This window comes from Actinia tenebrosa, unplaced genomic scaffold (assembly GCF_029948245.1).
Source record: "Actinia tenebrosa isolate PJP-AT-01 unplaced genomic scaffold, QUT_ActTen_1.0 PGA_scaffold1__47_contigs__length_23844297, whole genome shotgun sequence".
Lineage (NCBI taxonomy): Eukaryota > Metazoa > Cnidaria > Anthozoa > Actiniaria > Actiniidae > Actinia > Actinia tenebrosa.
Window position 1 is genome coordinate 6356784 of NW_028292578.1, and position 25074 is coordinate 6381857.

Genomic DNA, 25074 nt, shown 5'->3' on the forward strand with positions numbered 1-25074 from the left:
CAAACGGCCCACCGGCATACCCCCCCCTTATACTGTAGATTAAGTACAAGTCTTTGGACACCCTCCAGTCCGCTCGCCGCCTCTAGGCCAGACGTTCACTGGCCCACGAAACTTCCCGTGAGGGTGCCCAAACACCGATCAAGCCACCAGGTCTGGCCCTACATGGTAGCAACCAAACTATACTGCCCTATTGATGGACAAAAAAACCTCCCTATTGCTCACCATGCAAGCCCCTCTACACACTTCTTCGTGCAGAGCTACATTGCTGCCTTCATTAGGCTTAATGATGCCTTCAGGCACCTACTGGCTCATCTACAATTCCCTTCCCCTTTCTTCTTCTACCGACCAGCGACGAGCGACTCAACCACCTCGATCCCAACTCTCTCTTTATACGCGGCCTATATGCTAATCTCCAATACTCCACGCCATCTTGTTTACCACACTTCTTCTGCTGCTCAATTCCTTCCAATACAGCCCCTCTACGACCCAGGTAAGCTTCCTTCATTGTTATTTAGTCCTGCTACACTGCAAACACTCAAAGTCGCCAACACTTTACACTATTTACTGCTTGATACAAAACAATAGCAGGCTTTGCATGATTGAGCAGTTGCACGCTTTCAGTCTTTGTGCTCTTCATTACATTACCATTGTTTTATTTCTATTACTACACCGAAATTACAATGTTTAGCCTTACTTTTTGCATAATATATTGCTATTTTTCAATGCCTACAGCCTAAATGAACTCTAACTTTTTGCGTTAGCCGCTAGTCATTGCTTTTTGTACTTCTTTTGACCATCATTTCTATTCAATTACTTCAATGTCAACGTATACAAAAAACATATACTTTTATTATTTTTACACAATTTTATACATTTATTATTGAACTATTTTATCATTCTTACTATCAATAGCAACATAGGGTTGTTGGTAGAGTGCAAACCATTAAGCCCTCAAACACTAATAACTAAATAGTACTCAATAGTTCTAATTATCTATTCTTATATTGTCTTATATTGCTGAGTGCTTCAGCTAATTCAACGCACTACTCAAGTATTATTATCTTTGCATATTACACATTGATGTGCTAAATCACCGCCTACACATTTACATTCATATTAACCCCTGTATGCTGCCCCATCATTCTCATACAAAAATTATGACAACAATGAAAGAAAAATTCAAAGTAAAGAAAAATAACTTTCATAGATTAGAGGCTTCCTACGCCATGTGACTCAAAGCACATTAATTGTCAGGGTGGAAAGACATCTGCGACTTATTTTCCCATTCTTCAAGAAGTTTAAGATCTTTCTGTATGGTGGCAGCATCGGTTTCAATAGTCACAGTCATATACACAATAGTATCATCTGCAAACACAAAAGGCCGGATCCAGGGGAATGATGGGGGGGGGGGGCTAAGGGGGGTTGCAGCCCCCCCCCCCCCTTCCGCAGAAAAAACCGATGCTTTTGTTTCCCGTTGTGTTGACGGAAGAATCTCAATTGGCCTCCCCCCCTAAAATTTTGGCTGGATCCGCCTTTGAAATAGTCGAACTTTGGACTGTAGTTTAGCTGGAAGATCGTTGATATATATTGAAAATGGTATCGGTCATTAAAAATAATATAGGTCAGGTTTGGTAGCCATTTTGGCTGTTAGCATTGGAATGTCGTTCCCAGACGGATTTGGCCGAGCCCATCCCAGGAATATTAAGTGAAAATGTAAAGATTAAATAAATAATTTTCATTTTAAAGATATTTATGAAGTTGAAATAAAAATCTGTTGGAATGAAATAAAAATTTTAAATTTCAGAAAATGAAAAAAGGAATAAATAAAAAGATTAAAGTTTTAATGAAATATATTTTTTACGCTTTTAAATAATGAAGCCATGATTTAAATATTGTATTTGTGGATGAAATATTTTATTTGTGTATTAAATATTGCTACCATTGCCATGCAATAGATGGCCTTGTTTTTAATATAGCAGTAAACGAGTTGCTCGTCTTTCCAATCTTGTTGTCACTGAGTGACAGTATATGTAGTTGCCATTCTACTATCAAACTCTTCTGTGTCATCTGTATCTGAACAAAGTTCAGCCAATATTTGTTCTTCCTCGCAATCCTCATCAGAAGATAATCCAGATTCTGCACTCCCATCAGTGTCAGTGTCACTGCCAGGCTCTGTAGTTGCCCCGTCTATTTTGTTCCACTGTATGCAGATTGTGTATTATATGCCCTCTGAACTGTATTTAGTTAAACCTTGCTTTCACCACGGCACTGCAGTTGATTTTCCTTTCTTTTTTCTTTCTTCTGTTCAAGCAATTTTAAGTGTTCTAGATAGCTCTTAACGCACCTATCAGCTTCATGCAGTGACAGCATAATTCTTTTTTTTTTTTTACATTTCTTTTCACCTTATTTTCATGCACAAAAAGCTTTGGCCCTCCCCTTAAGACTTGCACAATTCTTTCTGTCCCTCCCTTTTAGCCTGCATGAAAAATAATGACCCTCCCCCATTTGCACCAGTCCTCCCCCTCCCCCTCCCCCTCTAACCCTAACCCTAACCGTAATTCACCTGTCCCTTACAAGTTTTTCGAGAACCCTCATTAAAGTGAATGAAGTAAAGGTAGAGAGACCGTCAGAATACACTAGAGAGTTTTGCTTTTTGCGGTTACTGCATTGCTTATTGTTTTTGTATCATCCTAAGTATAATAATTAATATTATTGTAATATTGATGCATTTGAATTATGAATAAATGTGATATAAGAAAAGTACCTACAATATTAATTTTCAGCATGAATATTTCAATGTGATCTGAAGAGCACACTAAAGCATAGTCAGTAAAGGTTGAGGTCGTTGATAGCGGTGGATGGACCTTGACGTGCACATTTAAAAGACAAGACCGTGTAGTCTTATAAACAGTTTGTGTGCAACAAAATATCAGGTAAATATATATCTTTTATTGATAACAATAATAATCTTTATTCACGTGTCAATACACTTTAGCATGAAATATACTAATTGAGGACACAAAGTAATAATATAAAAAAGAAAATATAACAGTTATCAATAAAATCCATATTAACATTACTATATAAAATTTTAAATATCTCAAATCTATTAAATATTTTACTTTAGATCTACGAGAGTGCTAGTAAATATTAAATCTAGTTGAACGGTTATTCGTAATAATTGCCATGTATACCATACCAGTAAATCAATATTAAACCACAATAGTTTTAGGTTTTTATTTAAATCCTTCTTCAATCTTGTATGAATTTTGGAGTATTATGAAACAGCCAATTTAAATCGATCTTACTGGCAGGTTACCCTGGCAATTACTTCCCCGCTACGCCACGTGGAGGCTACCATTCTTCGTAGCGGGCACGCCACTTACACAAAGACAGAAAAAACCGACTGATAGGCAAACCACACACAAAATAGATGCGCACGTGGAACAGAAGCAGAAATTAAACTGAAACAGACATTTAAAAGGAATGCACATTAAACCGAGACACACATGCATCTAGCTTGGCTGTGGTACTGTCCGGGGGTTCCCTGTCAGATGAATATGATGTTATTATTAGAATGGATAGAATGAAACTATTATTTTATTCTTGTCATATATAGTATGACGACAACAACAGCAACAGTAACAGTGATAAAAGCAACATTCTAAAAATCAGAAACAGCATTATTGTTTACTTACATCTTCAGAATAAAGCTTCAAATCTATGGTTACTTTGTAGTGCTTGGCTGACACTTCACTGGTTAGTTTTTCTTGACTTATAAAATGATAAAATATATACTTTAAGCTATGGGTAAGATAGATGAGTCTTGATGAATTTCAAACAAGAATGAATTAATCAAAGAGCAGTACCTAACGTTTTTGTTGATAACTATCATTGGCAAGGCTTTATTCTGAAAAACACACACTTAAAGATAGTCAGTAAAAACGCAAAACGCATCTATCATATTCTATTTCTTCCATTTTTTCCTGTCCATTCTCTCGAACCTGCTCAATTTGTCCAAAATGAAAATAAGTGTTGAAATTCAAAATAAAAAAATTATAAATTGTTCCAAAAAACTGCGAAGTACCTTTGTATTACATAATCATAAAGCTAAACATACCAAAGGCATGTAATTTCTTATACCCCTCTTATAAAATGTGAAAATTCTAAATCACATAATACAGTTATTCATCGATACCATGCCCAAGTAAATAACATTTCGGTATACATCGTATCATTCGAATGCGCTAGCACAAGAGAGTACATTTCTTCATTAGCAATGCGCAACTAAAAATACAATGTCCATCGAATATACCAGTACAAAACAGTATGCATCGTGACCATTACAATATGTTATTGCAAAAAAAGTACACGTCTTCATTTATATATTCGCTATAAATAGAAGTTCTATATACATCGTAACAATCGCATATGCTGTTGGAAGACCGTGCAACCTCGTCGTTTATATCATCCGCAATTAAATTACATTACGATATATATAGTATTCATCGAATACCACGCTGTTGAAAGATACTACACTTCTTCATTTATAATGCCCAATTAAATAACATTAAATAATATGCAGTTGCAAGAAGGTCCCCTTCTTCATTTATATCATTCGCAAGAAATTAAGGCTCAGTATACACCGTAGCCATCGAATATGTGCAAGACAGTACCAAAGGCAAAACATACCAAAGGCATTTATTCTTTTATACCCCTCTTATAAAATGTGAAAATCCTTAATCATATTATAATACAGTTATTCATTGATACCATGCCCAAGTAAATAACATTTCGTTATACATCGCATCCTTCGAATGTGCTAGCACAAGAGAGTACATTTCTTCATTCGCAATGCGCAACTAAAAATACAATGTCCATCGTATCCTTGGAATATACCAGTACAAAACAGTATGCATCGTGACCATCACAATATGTTATTGCAAAAAAATGTACACTCCTTCATTTATATATTCGCTATATATAGAAGTTCTATATACATCGTAACAATCGCATATGCTGTTGGAAGACAGTGCACCTCTGCGTTTATATCATCCGCAATTAAATTAAATTACGATATATATCCATCGAATACCAAGCTGCTGAAAAGATACTACACTTCTTCATTTATAATGCCCAATTAAATAACATAAAATAATATGCAGTTGCAAGACGGTCCCCTTCTTCATTTCTATCATTCGCAAGAAATTAAGGCTCAGTATACATCGTAGCCATCGAATATGCGCAAGACAGTACCAAAGGCAAACTATACCAAATGGATTTATTTTCTATATCCCTCTTATAAAATGTGAAAATCCTTAATCACATTATAATACAGTTATTCATTGATACCATGCCCAAGTTAATAAGATGTCGGTATACATCGTATTCTTCGAATGTGCTACCACAACAGAGTACATTTCTTCATTCGTAATGCGCAACTAAAAATACAATGTCCATCGAATATACCAGTACAAAACAGTATGCATCGTGACCATTACAATATGTTATTGCAAAAAAAGTACACGTCTTCATTTATATATTCGCTATAAATAGAAGTTCTATATACATCGTAACAATCGCATATGCTGTTGGAAGACCGTGCAACCTAGTCGTTTATATCATCCGCAATTAAATTACATTACGATATATATCCATCGAATACCACGCTGCTGAAAGATACTACACTTCTTCATTTGTAATGCGCAATTAAATAACATTCAACAATATGCAGTTGCAAGACGGTCCCCTTCTTCATTTATATCATTCGCAAGAAATTAAGGCTCAGTATACTTCGTAGCCATCGAATATGCGCAAGACAGTACACTTCTTCATATGAATCCTGCACAACTAAATAAGAGTTCAATATCTATTTTTTCGAATATGCCAGTACAAAACAGCATACATCGTGACCATCAGAAGATGTATTGCGAAAATGTACAGATCTCCATATATTCCATGCACAATTAAATAACATAATATACATCGTATCTATCGAATACATTGTTGAAAGATGCTACACCTTCTTATTTACAATGCGCAACTAAATAACACTTCAATATGCATCGTATTCTTCGAACATGCTAATACATGTATTTGTAACTAAGTTAAAGTTTATTAATGTCGTGCGCAGGTTTCATAATGGGGAATGGAAAATATCGCAGTTTACCAATTATCTTGTGGATCGCATGTGGACGTTACAGTTTTAGTTACGTGTCGTGCGAAACAAAACAAAAAGTAGTACATCGAATGGGTCGAATATGCTGTAGCAAATCATAATACCATGTCCATCTAAAAACCAGTTTAATATACATCGTATCCCTGGAATATGCTTCAATAAGACGTTAAGCCTCTTCATTTATATTATACACATTACTGAATAACAGTTCATTATCTTTTTCGAATATATCTTTCGAATATGCCTTGGCAGGAGTGTACTCTTCTTCATTTAAATCATTCGCAATAAATAGCAGATAAATATACATCTTATCCATCGAATACATTTTTGAAAGAAACTGCACCTCCTTATTTACAATGCGCAACTCGTCGTATCCTACGAATATCCTCATACATATATTTGTAACTCAGTTATAGTTTGTTAATGTCGTGCGCAGGTTTCAAAATTGGGAAATTGAAAAAATCGCAGTTCACTAAGTATCTTATGGATCGAATATGGACCTTACAACTTAAGTTACATGTCGTGCGAAACAACAACAACAACAAAAAAAAAAAAGGAAAAAAAAAAGTACATCGAATCGGTCGAATATGCTGTACATTTCATGATACCATTTCATCTTAAAGAACCGTTTATTATACATCGTATCTTTCGAATATGTTAAAATAAGACAGTAAACGTCTTCAATTATATATTGCACAGTTATTGAATAACAGTACGACATATTTTTGTAATATATCTTTCGAATATGCCTTGGCAATAGTGTACACTTTTTCATTTATATCGTTCGCAATAAATAACGGTTAAATATACATCGTATCCATCGAAAACGCTTTTGAAAGATACTACACTTTCTCATTTACAATGCGCAGATAAATAACATTTCAATAGACATCGTATCCATCGAATACGCTAGAAAATATATTTGCTACTCAGTTAAAGTTTGTTAATGTCGTGCTGAGGTTTCATTATGGGGATTGGAAAAAATCGCAGTTCACTAAGTATCTAGTGGATCGAATATGGACGTTACAGTTTGAGTTACATGTGGTAAGAAACAAAAAAGAAGTACATAGAAGTACAAAGAAGTACAAAGATAAGAATTAGAATAATAAAACAAGGTTTACGGAATTCAAAAATAGCAAAATGCGTTGTATTTATTAACTTAACTTACTTAAATTCCTTAACGAACTTAATTACTTAAACTTAAATTACTCCGACGATGAAGAAATCAACGATTAAAATGAATAACTTACGATCTGACCAAAACATGTTCTTGTATGGTTAATGTTGTGAAACAAGCTTGACCCTAAAAACGCCCATTTGGACTCTATGTGTTGTAGAACAATGATGAATATTTTTATGACAAAATATATGTCATGAAGGTTTAAAAGAATAATGTTCCGAGGGTTAACGAAAGATGAAGATACTGGTCGAAAATAGGTAGAAGGAAAAAATGATAGACTTACTTCTCGAATGCCTCCTTGGTCATTTGGTTCCTTGGTTCCTTGCTTTGTAGATTCCTCGCCTTCATGATTCCTTGATTCCTTGGTTTCTTCTCTCCTTGGTTTCTTTCTTCCATGGCTTCTTCCCACCTTGGTTATTCCATCCTTGAGTATTCCCTACATGTTTCCTTCCTTCACTGCCTAATTGCCTTCCTACCTAACTGCCTAACCTTCTTTGCCACGTCTTTCACGACGTCTCCCTGAACGCAGCGACAGCATACCCGAAAGAAAGGCATAAACTATCCCCAAGGCCCGGCAACCGGGGCGGCGTCCTTCGGCGAGGCATTCGCTGCAAAGCTAGGCCTCTCCACGACAGAAAGTCACAGTTTAGCCAACGGCGATGTCGGCGCAACCGCTTCTTAACTTTATTTGGTTCCTGTTGAAACTCGTGGTTTGAAGCCGCAATAAATCCCTCGAAACAAACTCTTGTGCTCGCTTCGAAGTGACCTATTGGGCGCCATTGCCCTTTTTTTGCGTGGTTTGAAGCCGCAATAAATCTCTCGAAACAAACTCTCTAACCTTCTTTGCCACGTCTTTCACGACGTCTCCCTGAACGCAGCGACAGCATGCCCGAAAGAAAGGCATAAACTATCCCCAAGGCCCGGCAACTGGGGCGGCGTCCTTCGTCGAGGCATTCGCTGCAAAGCTACGCCTCTCTCTAAGTCACAGTTTGGCAAACGGCAATGTCGGTGCAACTGCTTCTACAATTTGTTTGGTTCCAATCGAAAATACCGGGTTTGAAGCCGCAATAAATCCCTCGAAACAAACTCTTGTGATTGCTTCGAGGTGACCTATTGGGCGCCATTGCCTTGTTTTACAATCGTCTTTTCAGCTAATATTTACTACGTTTGCCTTTCCCAACAAGGCTACTTTGAATTCATGGCTGATTTCGCTTTGTTCCCTTTCAGCCCTTTCAGCCCTTTTATAAACTCGTGAAATTCTGTTTACTCATGCATTTAACTTTCATTCATTTCAGTCGTTTCATACTTACTAGCCGCAGCCTTATTGTCTCAAATCTTCCCGAACGCATGGCCGGCATGCCCGAAATCCAAGAGGCTTATAGTATCCCCAAGGCCAGGCAACCGGCGCGGCGTTCTTAGGCGAGGCATTTGTTGCAAATTTACGCCTCTCCACGACAGAAAGTCTGTTTGCCCTTGCCCTTTTTTGACAAACGTCTTTGTAGCTAGTATTTACTACTTTGGTCTTCCCAAGCAAGGCCAGTTTGGATTCATGGCTGATTTCACTTTGTTCCATTTCAGCCCTTTCATAAATATATGTTATGATTATTTCTTTTTTTTTTTTTACATTACTAATATGTGGTATCTAGTAATTGTAAATAATGAACTCCGACAATGAAGAAATTAATGTTCTAAATATATAAATTACGTATACGATCTGACCAAAACCTGACTCAATTAACCAACCAAATAATATGCATCCTTATTATCGTTATCTCCCAGAAGGTATGGCCGGCATGCCCGAAATTCAATTGGCTTATATTAACCCAAGGACGGGCAACCTGCACGGCATTTTTTGGCAAGGCATTCGCTGCAAAGCTACGCCTCTCTCTAAGTCACAGTTCGGCCGACGGCAATGTCGGCGCAACTGCTTCTACAATTTATTTGGTTCCAATCGAAAATACCGGGTTGAAGCCGCAATAAATCCCTCGAAACAAACTCTTGTGCTTGCTTCGAGGTGACCTATTGGGCGCCATTGCCTTGTTTTACAATCGTCTTTTCAGCTAATATTTACTACGTTTGCCTTTCCCAACAAGGCTACTTTGAATTCATGTCTGATTTCGCTTTGTTCCCTTTCAGCCCTTTCATGAACTCGTGAAATTCTGTTTACTCATGCATTTAACTTTCATTCATTTCAGTCGTTTCATACTTACTAGCCGCAGCCTTATTGTCTCAAATCTCCCCGAACGCATGGCCGGCATGCCCGAAATCCAAGAGGCTTATAGTATCCCCAAGGCCAGGCAACCGGCGCGGCGTTCTTAGGCGAGGCATTTGTTGCAAATTTACGCCTCTCCACGACAGAAAGTCTGTTTGCCCTTGCCCTTTTTTGACAAACGTCTTTGTAGCTAGTATTTACTACTTTGGTCTTCCCAAGCAAGGCCAGTTTGGATTCATGGCTGATTTCACTTTGTTCCATTTCAGCCCTTTCATAAGTATATGTTATGATTATTTCTTTTTTTTTTTTACATTACTAATATGTGGTATCTAGTAATTGTAAATAATGAACTCCGACAATGAAGAAATTAATGTTCTAAATATATAAATTACGATCTGACCAAAACCTGACTCAATTAACCAACCAAATAATATGCATCCTTACTTTCGTTATCTCCCAGAAGGTATGGCCGGCATGCCCGAAATCCAATTGGCTTATATTAACCCAAGGACGGGCAACCTGCGCGGCATTTTTTGGCAAGGCATTCGCTGCAAAGCTACGCCTCTCTCTAAGTCACAGTTTGGCCGACGGCAATGTCGGCGCAACTGCTTCTACAATTTATTTGGTTCCAATCGAAAATACCGGGTTTGAAGCCGCAATAAATTCCTTGAAACAAACTCTTGTGCTTGCTTCGAGGTGACCTATTGGGCGCCATTGCCTTTTTTACAATCGTCTTTTCAGCTAATATTTACTACGTTTGCCTTTCCCAACAAGGCTACTTTGGATTCATGGCTGAATTCGCTTTGTTCCCTTTCAGCCCTTTCATGAACTCGTGAATTTCTGTTTACTCATGCATTTAACTTTCATTCATTTCAGTCGTTTCATACTTCCTAGCCGCAGCCTTATTGTCTCCTTATTGCTTCGAGGTGACCTATTGGGTGTCATTGCCCTTTTTTTACGACGTCTTTCATCGGCACATCTTCACATCTAAACTTACTGAAATTGCTATATTTATGATAACTATTTAACTATCTATTATGACTATGTAATAGCTATTTCTTTTTTTGTATTGCTAAAATTTGGTATCTAATTATTGTTAAATTACCCCAGCGATGAAGAAATTAATAATCAAGATATATAACTTACGATCTGACCAAAACCTGACTCCATTAACCAACCATTACGCATTGTTGTTCTTGAACCATTCGGAGGTGCATTCTTGTATGGTAATGTTTCATAGAAAGGTCGAACCAACAACACCCATGTAGACTAGACTTACTTGTGGAGTGGTGGGGAAGGATGAGGTCCAAATCAAGCTTGTCTGTGGTACTGCCTGCCAGGGGTTCCCTGTGAGGTGAATATGAAGTTATAATAAGCTAACAGTAATATCAGAAGCAGCAGCAATAACAACAGCATTGCAAAAAAAGAAACCGCATTATTGATTACTTGTAACATCTTCAGAGTAGCCTTTAAATCCACAATCACTTGGTGGTAGTTTCTTGACATATCATTGCTTTTTCTTGAATTTCTAAAATAATAAAATAGATAATTATTAAACTTATAGGTAGAATATGTTTTATAAATATAATTAGATAACAAGATTATTGATTCAAATAGGGTAAAAAAATCAAATAAGATTACCTGACTTTCTGTTGATATATGTCATTGCCAGTGATTTAATCTGAAAACACTCACGCTAAAAGATAGTCAGTAAAGACACTAAATACATCAAATATATTCTACTTATCCTTAATACTTCTCACAATACCGATTTAAATCCAATACGGCTGCTATATAACCTATATATACCTATACCTTTATGGACATCTTTGAAGGAATTTAAAAAGAAGTGTAAGATATGGTCAGCGGTAACATAGTTCGCCATGCGCAAGAACGTAACAAGAACGTAACAAGAACGTAACAAGAACGTAACAAGAACGTAACAAGAACGTAGCAAGGACGTTAGAGGATCTAAAGTCATTATTGTAGGCCAAACTTGAGGTAAATTCCGGTTTTCTTACGTTCAGATTTGTAAGTCTTATGTTAAGAATATAACTTTCTCGTTGTAGAACCGTACAATAGCGTATAAACCATACAAAGGTCATAAACTGTACAAAGTCTTCAATGACGAGATGTAATGAGAGTCGTTACGAATTAAATGAAAACTGAGTTACGCGTGTCTAAGTCTGGTCCCTACATCAAGTTCTCAAGTCGTCCAAAGTTAAGGTAAAAGGCAAATGGAAAACTAGTGATAAAGAGCTGAAAATTGTTACGTTACGACGAATGGAAATTACTGAGTTGACATGTCAACTGAAACAAACGAAGATGAGTCTGAAAACCCGATAAGCGAAGTATGTGGAAATGTTAACGCTAGCATATCAAAAATTAATGTCAATGTTTATGGTTCGCCGACTACAACTGGAATTTCAGGAAGTTATGAATTCCCTGCTATGGCAATTTCAACATGTAATGTTCCTGTTAATGGTTTGTCAAGAGCCGAAGGTCGACCGCTTAATGTTTATGTTAGTTCAGAGACCACAGGAACTCCATCTAGCGAATTTCACCCGCCGACCACAGGAATACCGCCAACCGATGTTCATTGGTGTACCACAGGAATCCCATCACACAGTTTCTACGAATCAACAGGAAATTCATGGAACAATCTTCATGGGCCGTTGAACACAGGGATTCCAATTAATGTTCATGATATTTATGGATTATCAAAGACACTTACGCTACCACCAAGACTGAGGACTACGAACATACCGTATGACGACGTGGAAGGAGTACTTTCAGAGAAACTGACAAGCTTCAAAAGATCCTATAGTAGTTACAAAGGACACTTGACAAGAATTTATAACGAAATCGACCGAGCAATTAAACTATCAGACAAACACTTAGTTGAAGAAAAGAGGAACACAATGGAATCTACCTTCAAAGAACTGACAAGGATTTATGACAAAATGATGCAGCTAATGGATTTGCACGAAAGAGAGACCTTCACCAAAGAACACACCAACGAGATTCAACGGAGAGGTGCGTGTTTACAGAAGTGTGGACAATGGCTGACGACTGTTAATGACCAAGCTTCGAAAGCTACCGTGCCAGCCGCGACAAGAGATTTAACAACGACGACGGTAGTGCCATCACCTCACATGTTTAAACACTTCGCTTCCGTCAATTTAACCGAAGAAGGCGACAGATGGAGCCGCAAGTCTTACAGTAGAATGTCGTCAAAGTCCAGTCGATCTTCAACACGCAGTCGCGCATCTACAAAGGCTAAGTTGGAGAAGGCACGTCTACGATTGCAGCGGCTGGATGAGAGGAAGGAGCTAGAGAAGAAACTAGAAGAACACCGACTTCGAACAGAAATCGAAGAGGCTGAGATAGACATGCGGGTGGTGGACGAAATAGATAGTGATGGATCGCAAAACGAATTTCTCGACCTACCAATACAAAGTGACGGTGAGAAAATAGTCAAAATACTCGATTATCTCGAAGAATGTTCTCAGTCATCTAAAGTTCAACATACGGATGTGAGCCCTGACGTAAAACACGTAGATGTAAGGCTCGAAGTTGAGCATATGGACGTAAAGCCCGAAGTTAAGCACGTGGATGTAAGCCCCAAAGTTAAGTACGCGGATGTAAAGCGCGAGGTTGAGCACGTGAATGTAAACCCCGAAGTTAAGTACGTGGATGTGAAACCCGTAGTTAAGCACGTAGACGTAAAGACCGAAGTTAAGTTCGGGGATGTAAGCCCCGAAGTTAAGCACGAGGATGTAAACCCCGAAGTTAAGCACGTGGATGTGAACCCCGAAGGTAAGCACGTGGATGAAAAGCCTAAAGTTCAACACGCGAATGTAAAGTCTGAAGCTAAGTACGTTGACGTAAACCCTGAAATTAAGCGCGTAGATGTGAAACCTGAGGTAAAGTACGTGGAAGTGAAGCCTGAAGCTAAACACGTTGATGTAAACCCCAAAGTTAAGTTAGAAGATGTAGAGCGAGAAGTTAATGAGTCGCACGTGTATAGCGAAGACGGCGATCAATCCTTTAGATCAGATGAGAGTCACAAAGGCCAAGTGTTCAGCAATGAAACTGATTATGATTTTCTTCAAGATCGAACAGACGGCGACATTCGGTCGGCACACACCACGAACACTTCTACAGTTTTTAACGTTTTACGAAAACAACAAGAGACAATGGATGAAGTTGTCAGGACATTGAGCATGCCCAAGAGAGGATACATGTCATTCGATGGAGATCCACTGATGTTCCCATTGTTCATCAAAAACTTTGAGATAAACATCGAAGGAAGAGAGACACATGACAGTGATCGACTAAGCTACTTAATTCAATTCTGCAAGGGCAAAGCTAGAGAATCGATTGAACATTGTGTGATGATGCCACCAAGTGAAGGTTACTGTAAAGCAAAGGATATCTTAAAGAAGAACTTTGGTCGAACTCATGTTGTATCGAAAGCATTTCTAGACAAAGTCGTTAAAGGATCATGCATCAAAATAACGGAAAGTGAAAGGTTATCACAGCTCTCTCGCGATATGGAGACCTGTCTACTGGGATCGAGTGAGCTCGGACTTGAATCAAGCTTGAATTCTTTGGACACTCTAGGAAAGGTCGTAAATCGTCTACCAATTACGTTGAAGGCAAAGTGGGCTGAAAGGGCCAGTCAAATTTATGATCAAGGACTAACTCCCACGTTTTTACATCTAGCGAAGTTCATCGAGCAACGAGCTACCGTAGCAAACACTTACTTTGGTCAATTGATTCAAGATAACAGAGCTGACAGAGACGTGAAGATAAAAACTAGAGCCTATGGTGGTCCAGCTGCTAAGGTGACTACGCTCGCTACGACGTCAAACAAGAATCACTCCGAAGAAAAGGCCTCACAAATCAAAACCTGGCGACCCCACTGTCCTCTATGCGGCAAGGAACATTATCTCGATCAGTGTGAAAGTTTTCGTGAAAAGACGGGAAAGCAACGTATGGACGTGACGTCGGAACGGGAACTCTGTCGGAAGTGTCTTAAAGGGGGTCACGTGGCGAAGAACTGCAGAAAAACGAGAGCATGCAACGAAGGAGGATGTAAAGGTAACCATCACCCTTTACTTCACACAGCTCTGGTGAATGAACAACGACCACGTAGTCAACCAAGCCTTTCTAGTGATAAAATAGTACCACGTGAAGAAACAAAAAGTGAGACGGACAACAGTTCTGCAACAACCAAGTCACCAAGCACGGTTCACTCTAGGACTGCGAATGTAGCCCACAATAACGCATTAAGGACTGACTCACGTCTGGTGAGTTTGAAGGTTATCCCTGTTAAAGTAAAGGCTCCCAACGGCGATCGAGAGGTAGAAACGTATGCTTTCTTGGACGACGGATCCGATACGTCAATGTGCCTGCAAAGTCTTGCTGATGATCTTGGAATAAAAGGAGAGCCGGTGCGGTTCATTCTGTCTACTATGACGGGTGATCAAGAAAACAACGGAAGACAGCTAAGTTTAGACGTCACTGGAGTGTCAACTGAAAAGGGTGTACGAATAACGAACGTCTGGACGACCAACCGACTGCCTATCACTGAAGAGAACGTTGTTGTCAAACAGGATGTCAGTGAGATGAATCACATGAAGGACATTGACTTGCCAGAGTTAATAGACAAGAAGATAACATTGCTAATCGGTAGTGACGTGCCCGAAGCGTTATGTCCTTTGGAAGTTAGAAGTGGAAAGAAGGGAGAGCCCTTTGCACTGCGAACGTTATTAGGATGGACGGTGACTGGACCATTGAGAAAGGGAAGCAGGCAAAGAGCAAGTATGAACTACATCCATGTTGATCAATCGATAGGATGTAATGAATCGGAACCAGTCTTAACGAACATACACGACGACTTTGTGCGCATGTATAATTCCGAGTTCTCTGAATGCACTGCGGAAGTTCGAGAGTGCCTCTCAGTAGAAGACCAACGTGCCAAGAAGATAATGGACAAAACGGTAGAATTCGTTAATGGACACTACCAAATAGGATTGCCGTGGAAGTACGAGCGACCACAGTTATCAGACAACAAGTCAATGGCAGAAACACGACTCATGTTACTAAAGAAACGTCTTTTAAAAGACCACAAGCTGTTAACGAAATATACGGAAACCATGGAACAGTATATATCGCGAGGTCACGCAGAGAAAGTGCAAGCAAGCGATCACAAAGAACAAAGTAACCGAACAAGTCCCCGGTGGTACCTACCTCACCATCCCGTGATGCACCAACAAAAGCCCGAAAAGGTCAGAGTTGTCTATGATTGTGCGGCATCTTACAACGGAACATCGTTAAACGAGCAGCTGCTGCAAGGTCCGGATAATACGAACTCGTTGGTTGGAGTGTTACTACGTTTCCGAAAGGAACGTGTGGCATTCTTATCAGACGTCGAGCAGATGTTTCATCAAGTTTATGTACAACCAAGTGACCGGAACGCGTTGCGTTTCTTATGGTGGCCAAATGGAGATCTTCAAGGCGAGCCTGAGGAGTATAACATGAACGTTCACTTGTTTGGGGCGACGTCGTCACCAAGCGTCTGCTCTTACGCACTCCACAAGGCAGCGGAAGATAGTAGAGAAGAATACAGTGTCCAGACGATCGAAACAATCAACAACAGCTTTTACGTGGATGACTGCCTCAAATCGGTTGCAAATGTAAATGAAGCAATTTCACTTGTCAAAGAACTTACCTCTTTACTAGCAAAACGAGGTTTTAGGCTCACCAAGTGGGTTTCCAATGAAAGAGAAGTTCTATCAGCAGTACCGTCTATGGAAAGAGCAAGGTCAGTCAGTCTCGATATGGAAAAGTTGCCTGTCGAAAGAGCTTTAGGCGTTCAATGGGACGTTGAAAGAGACATGCTAGGATTCCGTCAAGGAAAGGAAACGAGCAGCACAAGAAGAGGTATCTTGTCATTCGTCGCATCTATTTACGACCCGCTAGGTTTAGCGGCACCATTTGTTCTCCCCGCGAAGATGATGTTACAACAGCTGTGTCGCCTCAATCACGACTGGGATGCAAGCCTATCAGAAGGATGTCTTAAGAAGTGGGCAGAAATCAAGAAAACGGTCGAGAAACTGATGGAAGTACAAATTCCACGCTGTTACAAGTCACCAATCTTGAAAGAGATACGACGTGCAGAACTACATCACTTTGCCGACGCTTCTGCAGAAGGTTATGGCACAGCGTCGTATATCCGCTTGGTCGACATCGAAGACAATGTTCATTGTACCCTGATCATGGGAAAGTCAAGAGTGGCTCCCTTAAAAACAATAACTATACCAAGACTAGAATTGTCAGCGGCGACCCTGGCAGTAAAGGTCAACAAGCAGATACGCCAAGAGCTACAAATGCCAATACACCGTGTTGTATTTTGGACAGACTCTGTTATCGTTATCGGATATATTCGAAATGTATCCAAGCGTTTTCATACATTTGTAGCTAACAGGCTACAAATAATCCACGATGCATCTTCTCCAGAACAATGGCGTCATGTACCGACGGAAAGTAACCCTGCTGATCTCTCTTCAAGAGGCATTAAAGTCAACGACGAAAAGGAGATGTGCAAATGGTTCAATGGTCCAGAGTTTTTACAAAGGGAAGAAGATTACTGGCCGTCATCACCAGACAACGAGCAAGAGATAGGAGACGAGGATGCTGAAGTAAAGGGAAGCAAAGCACAAATGTACGCTCAAGTCAAAGCGAATGTTGATGTCAAGAATGTTACCACTTCCTTAGATGAGCTTCTGCATCGTTGGTCAAGTTGGTACCGACTATGTAAAATGGTTGCATGGCTCCTACGCTACAAGCGATATCTGATGTGGCACTTCAACAAGACAAAACATCCTGCAGTATCTTCAGAACCATTAAAGGTGAATGAAATGTCGGAAGCAGAAGTTGAGGTGATCAAGCTAGTGCAGAAAGAGGCCTTTCCATCAGCACCAACCAAGATGCGTACTAAACATGGAGCAAAGATCGTACATGATCGTCTTCAAAACCTGAGCCCGATTACAGAGAATGGAGTCTTACGAGTAGGTGGTCGTTTGACAAACGCTCCACTAGACGAAACCCACAAGCACCAAGCTATATTACCCTCCAGTCATCATGTGACGAGTATGATTATCAGACATTACCACAAGCATAATGGCCATACTGGTCGTAACCAAACGTTGGCGGCGATACGGAAGAAGTTTTGGATAATAAAGGGACCATCTACTGTCCGGCGAGTTTTGAACTCATGTGTACCGTGCCGTCGTCAAAGTCAGCAAACTCCAACACAGATAATGGCACCGTTGCCGAAAGCTCGAGTGACCCCTGGTAGACCGCCATTTACATCAACCGGTGTAGATTACTTCGGTCCATTACACGTCAAATACAGACGCGGGACTGCTAAGCGGTATGGATGTATCTTTACCTGTTTGAGTGTACGCGCTGTGCACATAGAAGTTTCCTCCGATCTGACGTCGGACTCATTCATCCAAGCAGTATGCAGATTTGTTAGCAGACGAGGCGCACCTATTGAACTGTACAGTGACAACGGGAGCAACTTCCGAGGAGCCGAGTCGGAGATCAAAGAAGCCCTGAAACAATGGAACCAAGATAAGATACGCGAAAGATTGAGAGAGAAAGAAATCCAATGGTATTTCAACGCACCATCCGCTAGTCATACTGGAGGCGTTTGGGAACGGATGATCCGTTCAACCAGAAGAATTCTTAGAGCCACAGTCGGAAATCAACTACTTGATGACGAAACGCTGTCGACGACACTGTGTGAAGTCGAGAAGATCATAAACGATCGCCCGCTAACAGCCGTCTCAAATGACCCTAAGGACATGGAGGTATTGACGCCAAACAGCCTTTTGCTTCTCAGACCGAACTCATGTGCTACGCCATGCCCGAACGACGATAACATCGCGGCAAGGGAAAGATGGAAGCTGGCCCAAAGTTTAGCAGATTCGTTTTGGAAGCGCTGGGTAGCCGAATACCTTCCAACGCTGCAGGAAAGGCAGAAATGGCTCAAGAAACAGAAGAACGTGTTGAAAGGTGATCTGGTAATGATCAAAGACGACAGCCTTCAACGAGGACAATGGCCCCTAGGACGCATTATGGAGACATATCCTGATAACCTAGGAGTAGTACGAAGAGTTTTGGTGCGTACCGCCAAAGGAAGCTACGAAAGAGATATCAGGAAGCTGAGCCTATTGGAACAACAGGAGGATTCTGATGATACCCCATGAAATAACAAGCGTGAATACACGTACTAGGAAAAAAGAAAAAATTAAGATAGTTAAGTTACTGTTATATAAGTATCATAAGTACCGTTTTTTTTTTGGTAAGGTAAAAAGGGTCAATGCCCTTTTGGGGGGCGGTGTAAGATATGGTCAGCGGTAACATAGTTCGCCATGCGCAAGAACGTAACAAGAACGTAACAAGAACGTAACAAGAACGTAGCAAGGACGTTAGAGGATCTAAAGTCATTATTGTAGGCCAAACTTGAGGTAAATTCCGGTTTTCTTACGTTCAGATTTGTAAGTCTTATGTTAAGAATATAACTTTCTCGTTGTAGAACCGTACAATAGCGTATAAACCATACAAAGGTCATAAACTGTACAAAGTCTTCAATGACGAGATGTAATGAGAGTCGTTACGAATTAAATGAAAACTGAGTTACGCGTGTCTAAGTCTGGTCCCTACAAGAAGTTGAAGGCATACTTATTTAGGCAAGCCTTTTTTATCTAGTTTTCACGAATATTTGTTCATACTTATATTTTTATATTTTTATTTATTTATTTATTTTTTGTTCAAGCATATATTTTTATAGTTATTTTATTATGAATATACTTTAACTTATATTATTCATTTTGATCGCTTTTAATTTTTAACTACAAACGGAAAACTTTCAAAAACAAAGCAACAGGATATGAAAAAAATGTTAGAAGATAATAGTCTAAACCATGCAAGCAGGCATGCAGGCAAGCAGGCAAGCAGGCAAGCAGGCAAGCAGGCAGGCAGGCAGGCAAGCAGGCAGGCAAGCAGGCAGGCAGGCAAGCAGGCAAGCAAGAAAAAAGCTAAATAAACAAACAAACTGAAATATATGCATATATTAGACAAACAAATTAAACATTAAAGAAACAAAGAAACAATTATAAACTCATACAAACAAATAACAGTGATAGAGGTAACCACCAAAAGCAACTTGCATCCATTTCGCACCATCTCCAGAACCAAACTCATTTTTAGTTTTCCGATTCCTTGGATGTTTTTTGTCATTAGCCTGAAAAAGATAAATTTCTATAAATTGCCCTATTTCTGAATCACTATGACGTCACTGCTTGTTTATGTGGGGGATAGAATTGCCAAATTGAATTGCCCTTACCCTGACCCAAAATTTGCTCCTAGCAAAACAATTTCATCTAAAATGGCCTGGTTTTCAGATATAATATGTGTTAATATGCACCAAGAAATATTCTGAGAGTTTGCTGGCCTTATTCTACTTGACTTCGTGGATTGATACGGGTGAATTCGGTGAATTTGCGTTGATTTCAGACCCCCTCCTTTGCATTTAGATTTAGATCAACATTTAGATTAGACCAACATTAGATTGTTTTGATGTCACATCATAGTGAAATAGGGCAATTGAATTTATACTATACCAACTTTTATCTGTAAAATGCTTTATCAGCTTATCAAGTTATTTTTGCGTGTACAGATCTTCAATAGTTTTGGTCTTACAAAAAATGTATTGACTTACAAAAAAATGTTAAAATTCACCTTAAACGTCTTCAAGCTTCTATCGTTTTCTGTTTTTCACTTCTTCATTTTATCTTTGGAAACCAAAAAAGGTATTGTCAACATTGTCTGATCAGCCTTCAGCAAAATAAGTGGGTATTTACCCTCTGGTTACCCCCCAAAGAGGCAAAGTATTATGGGGATGTGAAAGTAGAGAATAAAATAATTAATATGTTAAATTTTTGTTAAGGAAAAGATACTGTAACTTCAGGGGTCTACTTGCTTCATTGGATATTCTTGAATATTTGAATGGTAAAAAGTTTTCATATATTCGCAATATACCAATGAATCAATACTGAAAATATAAAGTTAGAGGTGGCATCAGTCAATCAGTCAATCAATCAGGCAATCAATCAATGATTGAAACTATATAAATGTATAGAACTAAATAAATGTTTGTAACTAAATAAATGTAGAACTAAATAAATGTAGAACTAAATAAATGTTAAGAACTAAATAAATGTATGTCACTATAAATATTAAATGTATGGCACTAAATATCAAATGTGTGGCACAAAATATCAAATGTGTGGCACAAAATATCAAATGTGTGGCACTATAAATATTAAATGTGTGGCACTATAAATATTAAATGTGTTACACTATAAATATTAAATGTGTGGCACTAAATATTAAATGTGTGGCACTAAATATTAAATGTGTGGCACAAAATATCAAATGTGTGGCACTATAAATATTAAATGTGTGGCACTATAAATATTAAATGTGTTACACTATAAATATTAAATGTGTGGCACTAAATATTAAATGTGTGGCACTAAATATTAAATGTGTGGCACTAAATATTAAATGTGTGGCACTAAATATTAAATGTGTGGCACTAAATATTAAATGTGTGGCACTAAATATTAAATGTGTGGCACTAAATATTAAATGTGTGGCACTAAATATTAAATGTGTGGCACTAAATATTAAATGTGTGGCACTAAATATTAAATGTGTGGCACTAAATATTAAATGTGTGGCACTAAATATTAAATCTGTGGCACTAAATATTAAATGTGTGGCACTAAATATTAAATGTGTGGCACTAACTATTAAAGTGGACATGTTAATCAAGACTTTAAGGACTCATAAGCAATTGGCTTACGGATAATGGATTAATAAGCAATACGAAGAAATCTGAAGTAATGTTAATTGGAACGAAGCATGCTGTGAAGAATGCACGACAATTCAGGTTGTTTTGGATGACAAAACTGTTAAAACAGTCTGAACATTTTAAGTACTTTGGAGTGAATATCGATAATCGTCTTAATTGGAGCAAGCATGTTTCTTACATATCTTCTAAAATTTATCCAAAACTTAAGATGCTAAATAGGATTTCACCTTATTTAAATAGAAATGTACTTTTAAGAATATACAAAAAGACTGTTCTACCAATATTAGATTATGGGAGCATAGTGTGGGGAGACTGTGGGAAGCGGAATGCACAGCGCTTAGATCGCCTTAAGAATCAGGCAATGCGTATCATTTTATCAAGTGATCGCAAAACTTGCACTCAGGATATGCGTACTAAGTTAGTTCTTATAACTTTATCTAGTAGGTGGCGTTTTTTAAGACTTCAATTAGTTTACAAAATCATTAATAATATAAACTGCCCAGATCATCTAAAAAATTACCTAGTGAAAAGATCGGACTTGCATAAAAGATCGCTGAGAGAATCTATGTCATTACTAAACATACCAAAAACATCTTCCAAAATGGGGCAGCTATCATTTAAGTTTGCTGCTGCTAAGGATTGGAGTGATTTGCCTAAGGATTTGAGTGAACTTAGCTCTTTTTCCATTTTTAAAAACAAGCTTTTTAAATATTTTTTAGATTTTGATTAAAAAAATAGCATAAGTGTACTGTACGATAGATTTTTTTCTTCTTCATATACTAATTATTTCATTATTTAACCAATAATCTACACTGAGGCACGAAAATCACAGGTTTTGGATATATCTTTTGTAGCCTAATGTTTCTGTTTTGTTTTCTTTTTCTTTTTCGAGCCCTTGTATACACTTATTTCAATAACGTTAGTCACCAAAAAACCTAGAAAGCTGATATCACTGAGCATCATGGGAAAATTAAATATCTTAATATTTAATATTTTAATATCAAACAAGTAAAGCTTTTGATTTGCAGCTTGAGGATGCTCAGAAGAGGTGAGACTGTAACTGGTAAAAGATCTAAAATCCATCAACAGTTATTAAAGCGGTTGAAACATTAAAATTAATGTATCTACCCATAATCCTTATTGGTCTCAGCTTTGTAGCTTTTCAGGCGACTAGCTTTATTGAAATAAGTGTATACAATGGATATACAGTCAATTCAAAAAACGTTGTCGTCGACTGGCTCAAGCCTACGCGACTTAACCGAAAGGAATATGAGGAAAAATCACTGAAGCGGTTAAATATTTGTTCTAAATTAATTGTTCTCGCTAGTAATAAAGATAATAATGGCAAGAAACAATCAATCAAATGCATGTCTTTGGGTTTAGGAAAAGAAAAACCAAGTAGTTATGATTCAGTTCACGAATCCGAAAATACGAAGGCATTAAAAAACGTCTCCTCCAACTGTTTCTGCTCGCCTATGAAGGTTCGTGCTGTAAACCAGGCATATATAACTAGTCAGATAAAATTATGGAGTCAACTCGGCTTCAATGATTGTTACCCAGAGTTCCTTTCGGTCCAGTCACGTACGTTTGAGTTGGTTGACGACAACATTTTTTGCATTGACTGTATATGTTTTGTGGACGCGGGGTTCTCTTGTTTCTGTGTATATATATGTATAACATTATACTTAATTTTCTCTTTTCTTATATTTATACTTTTAGGTTCTTAATCACTGATTTTAGCATAGATTTTATTTAGATTCTTATACCAGCTGTTCTATCGTGTCCAGTTGATTGGTTTTTTAAATCAGGGTAAATAAAGATATTATTATTATTATTATTATTATTATCATTATCATTATCATTATCATTATTATTATGTAATATATACAGTATGAGTGGCCGTTTTGTATCAGATATACAACCACGAGGCGTAGCCGAGTGATTGCATATCTGATACAACACGGACGCGAATACTGTATATGACTTATCAAAGGTTAGTTCCTTTGTGTTTCACTAAAATTTTCAAAATTAAAGTAAATTTGGCAAAGAAAATCCAACTTAAAGCTTATGCAAATGAACACAGTTTTGTATCAGATTTACAACACTCTTCACAGTCGTGATTTCTGTTGTGTTTTCCTCATGAATTATTAATGAGTTGGATAATATTATTTAATGTGTGGCACTAAATATTCAATGTGTGGTGCCCACTGAATATTTAATGTGTGGCACTAAATATTTAATGTTTGGCACTAAATATTTAATGTGTGGCACTAAATATTTAATGTGTGGCACTAAATATTTAATGTGTGGCACTAAATATTTAATGTGTGGTGCCCACTGAATATTTAATGTGTGGCACTAAATATTTAATGTGTGGCACTAAATATTAAATGTGTGGCACTAAATACTAAATGTGTGGCACTAAATATTTAATGTGTGGCACTAAATATTTAATGTGTGGCACTTAATATTTAATGTATGGCACTAAATATTTAATGTATGGCACTAAATATTTAATGTGTGGTGCCCACTGAATATTTAATGTGTGGCACTAAATATTTAATGTGTGGCACTAAATATTAAATGTGTGGCACTAAATATTAAATGTGTGGCACTAAATATTTAATGTGTGGCACTAAATATTTAATGTGTGGCACTAAATATTAAATGTGTGGCACTAAATACTAAATGTGTGGCACTAAATATTAAATGTGTGGCACTAAATATTTAATGTGTGGCACTTAATATTTAATGTATGGCACTAAATATTTAATGTATGGCACTAAATATTTAATGTGTGGCACTAAATATTCAATGTAAAACTAAATATTAAATGTAGAAATAAATGAATGTAGAACTAAATGAATGTAGAACTAAGTAAATGTATGGAACTAAATAAAATAATGTAGAACTAAATATTAAATGTAGAACTAAAAATTGAATAATATTATCAAACTCATTGATAACTCATGAGGAAAATACAACAGACATCTGGACCGTGAAGAGTGTTGTAAATCTGATACAAAATTGTGTTCATTTGCATAACCTTTACAGTGCCACTACTCCAACCAAAGCCACTTTGACAAATTTTCGAACTTGAGTGAAATTGCATACCCTGTTTATGACAAGAAGCTTGAAAAACCATAACCTGTTTAGCGGATCACCCCCGTATAGTCCATATATGGGAGTACCCCCCCGGGATTATACACTCAATTGAATAATCGTTGTCGGGTTCAGAAACATAGAACACAAAAGCTGAGACCGAAATGGCACATCGGATAGTACGTTATCAATCAATCAGTTTGTTCAATATAGTAAATAAAGTAACAAGTATAGTAACAAGTATTCAAAATTGTATGAACAATAATTGTACAAATATGTAATAAAAGAAATAGTGATTGCAGATTTTATAATTGAATGTATATATATCCAGAAGGAAGACACCTAAAGAAGAAACCACAGGCTTATAGATGCATGCTGTGACTTGCGACCCGTGGCACCTTTAATACGTGTTTGGCATTCTAAACCGGCTGCATAGATGGCGCAAA

At 37.9% G+C, this 25074-nt stretch overlaps 1 protein-coding gene and 1 long non-coding RNA gene across 2 annotated transcripts in view; one reads left to right on the plus strand and one right to left on the minus strand.

Annotated features, from left to right (window-relative positions):
- Positions 1-290: 290 nt before the first annotated feature.
- LOC116304523 (poly(A) polymerase beta) overlaps positions 291-25074 on the plus strand; it is a gene marked incomplete at its 5' end in the record, with an annotated part of 56250 nt that continues 31466 nt past the window's right edge. Inside the window, one exon of the mRNA XM_089032177.1 lies at positions 291-490. Coding sequence (XP_088888303.1) covers positions 291-490 — 200 coding nt within the window. The remainder of the gene's footprint in view (positions 491-25074) is intronic.
- On the minus strand, positions 10218-11347 carry LOC148909765 (uncharacterized). The gene is made up of 3 exons (XR_016120137.1): positions 11212-11347; positions 11017-11098; positions 10218-10917 (listed from the first exon to the last, which is right to left on the minus strand). It is a non-coding gene; the product is annotated as an uncharacterized LOC148909765 (long non-coding RNA).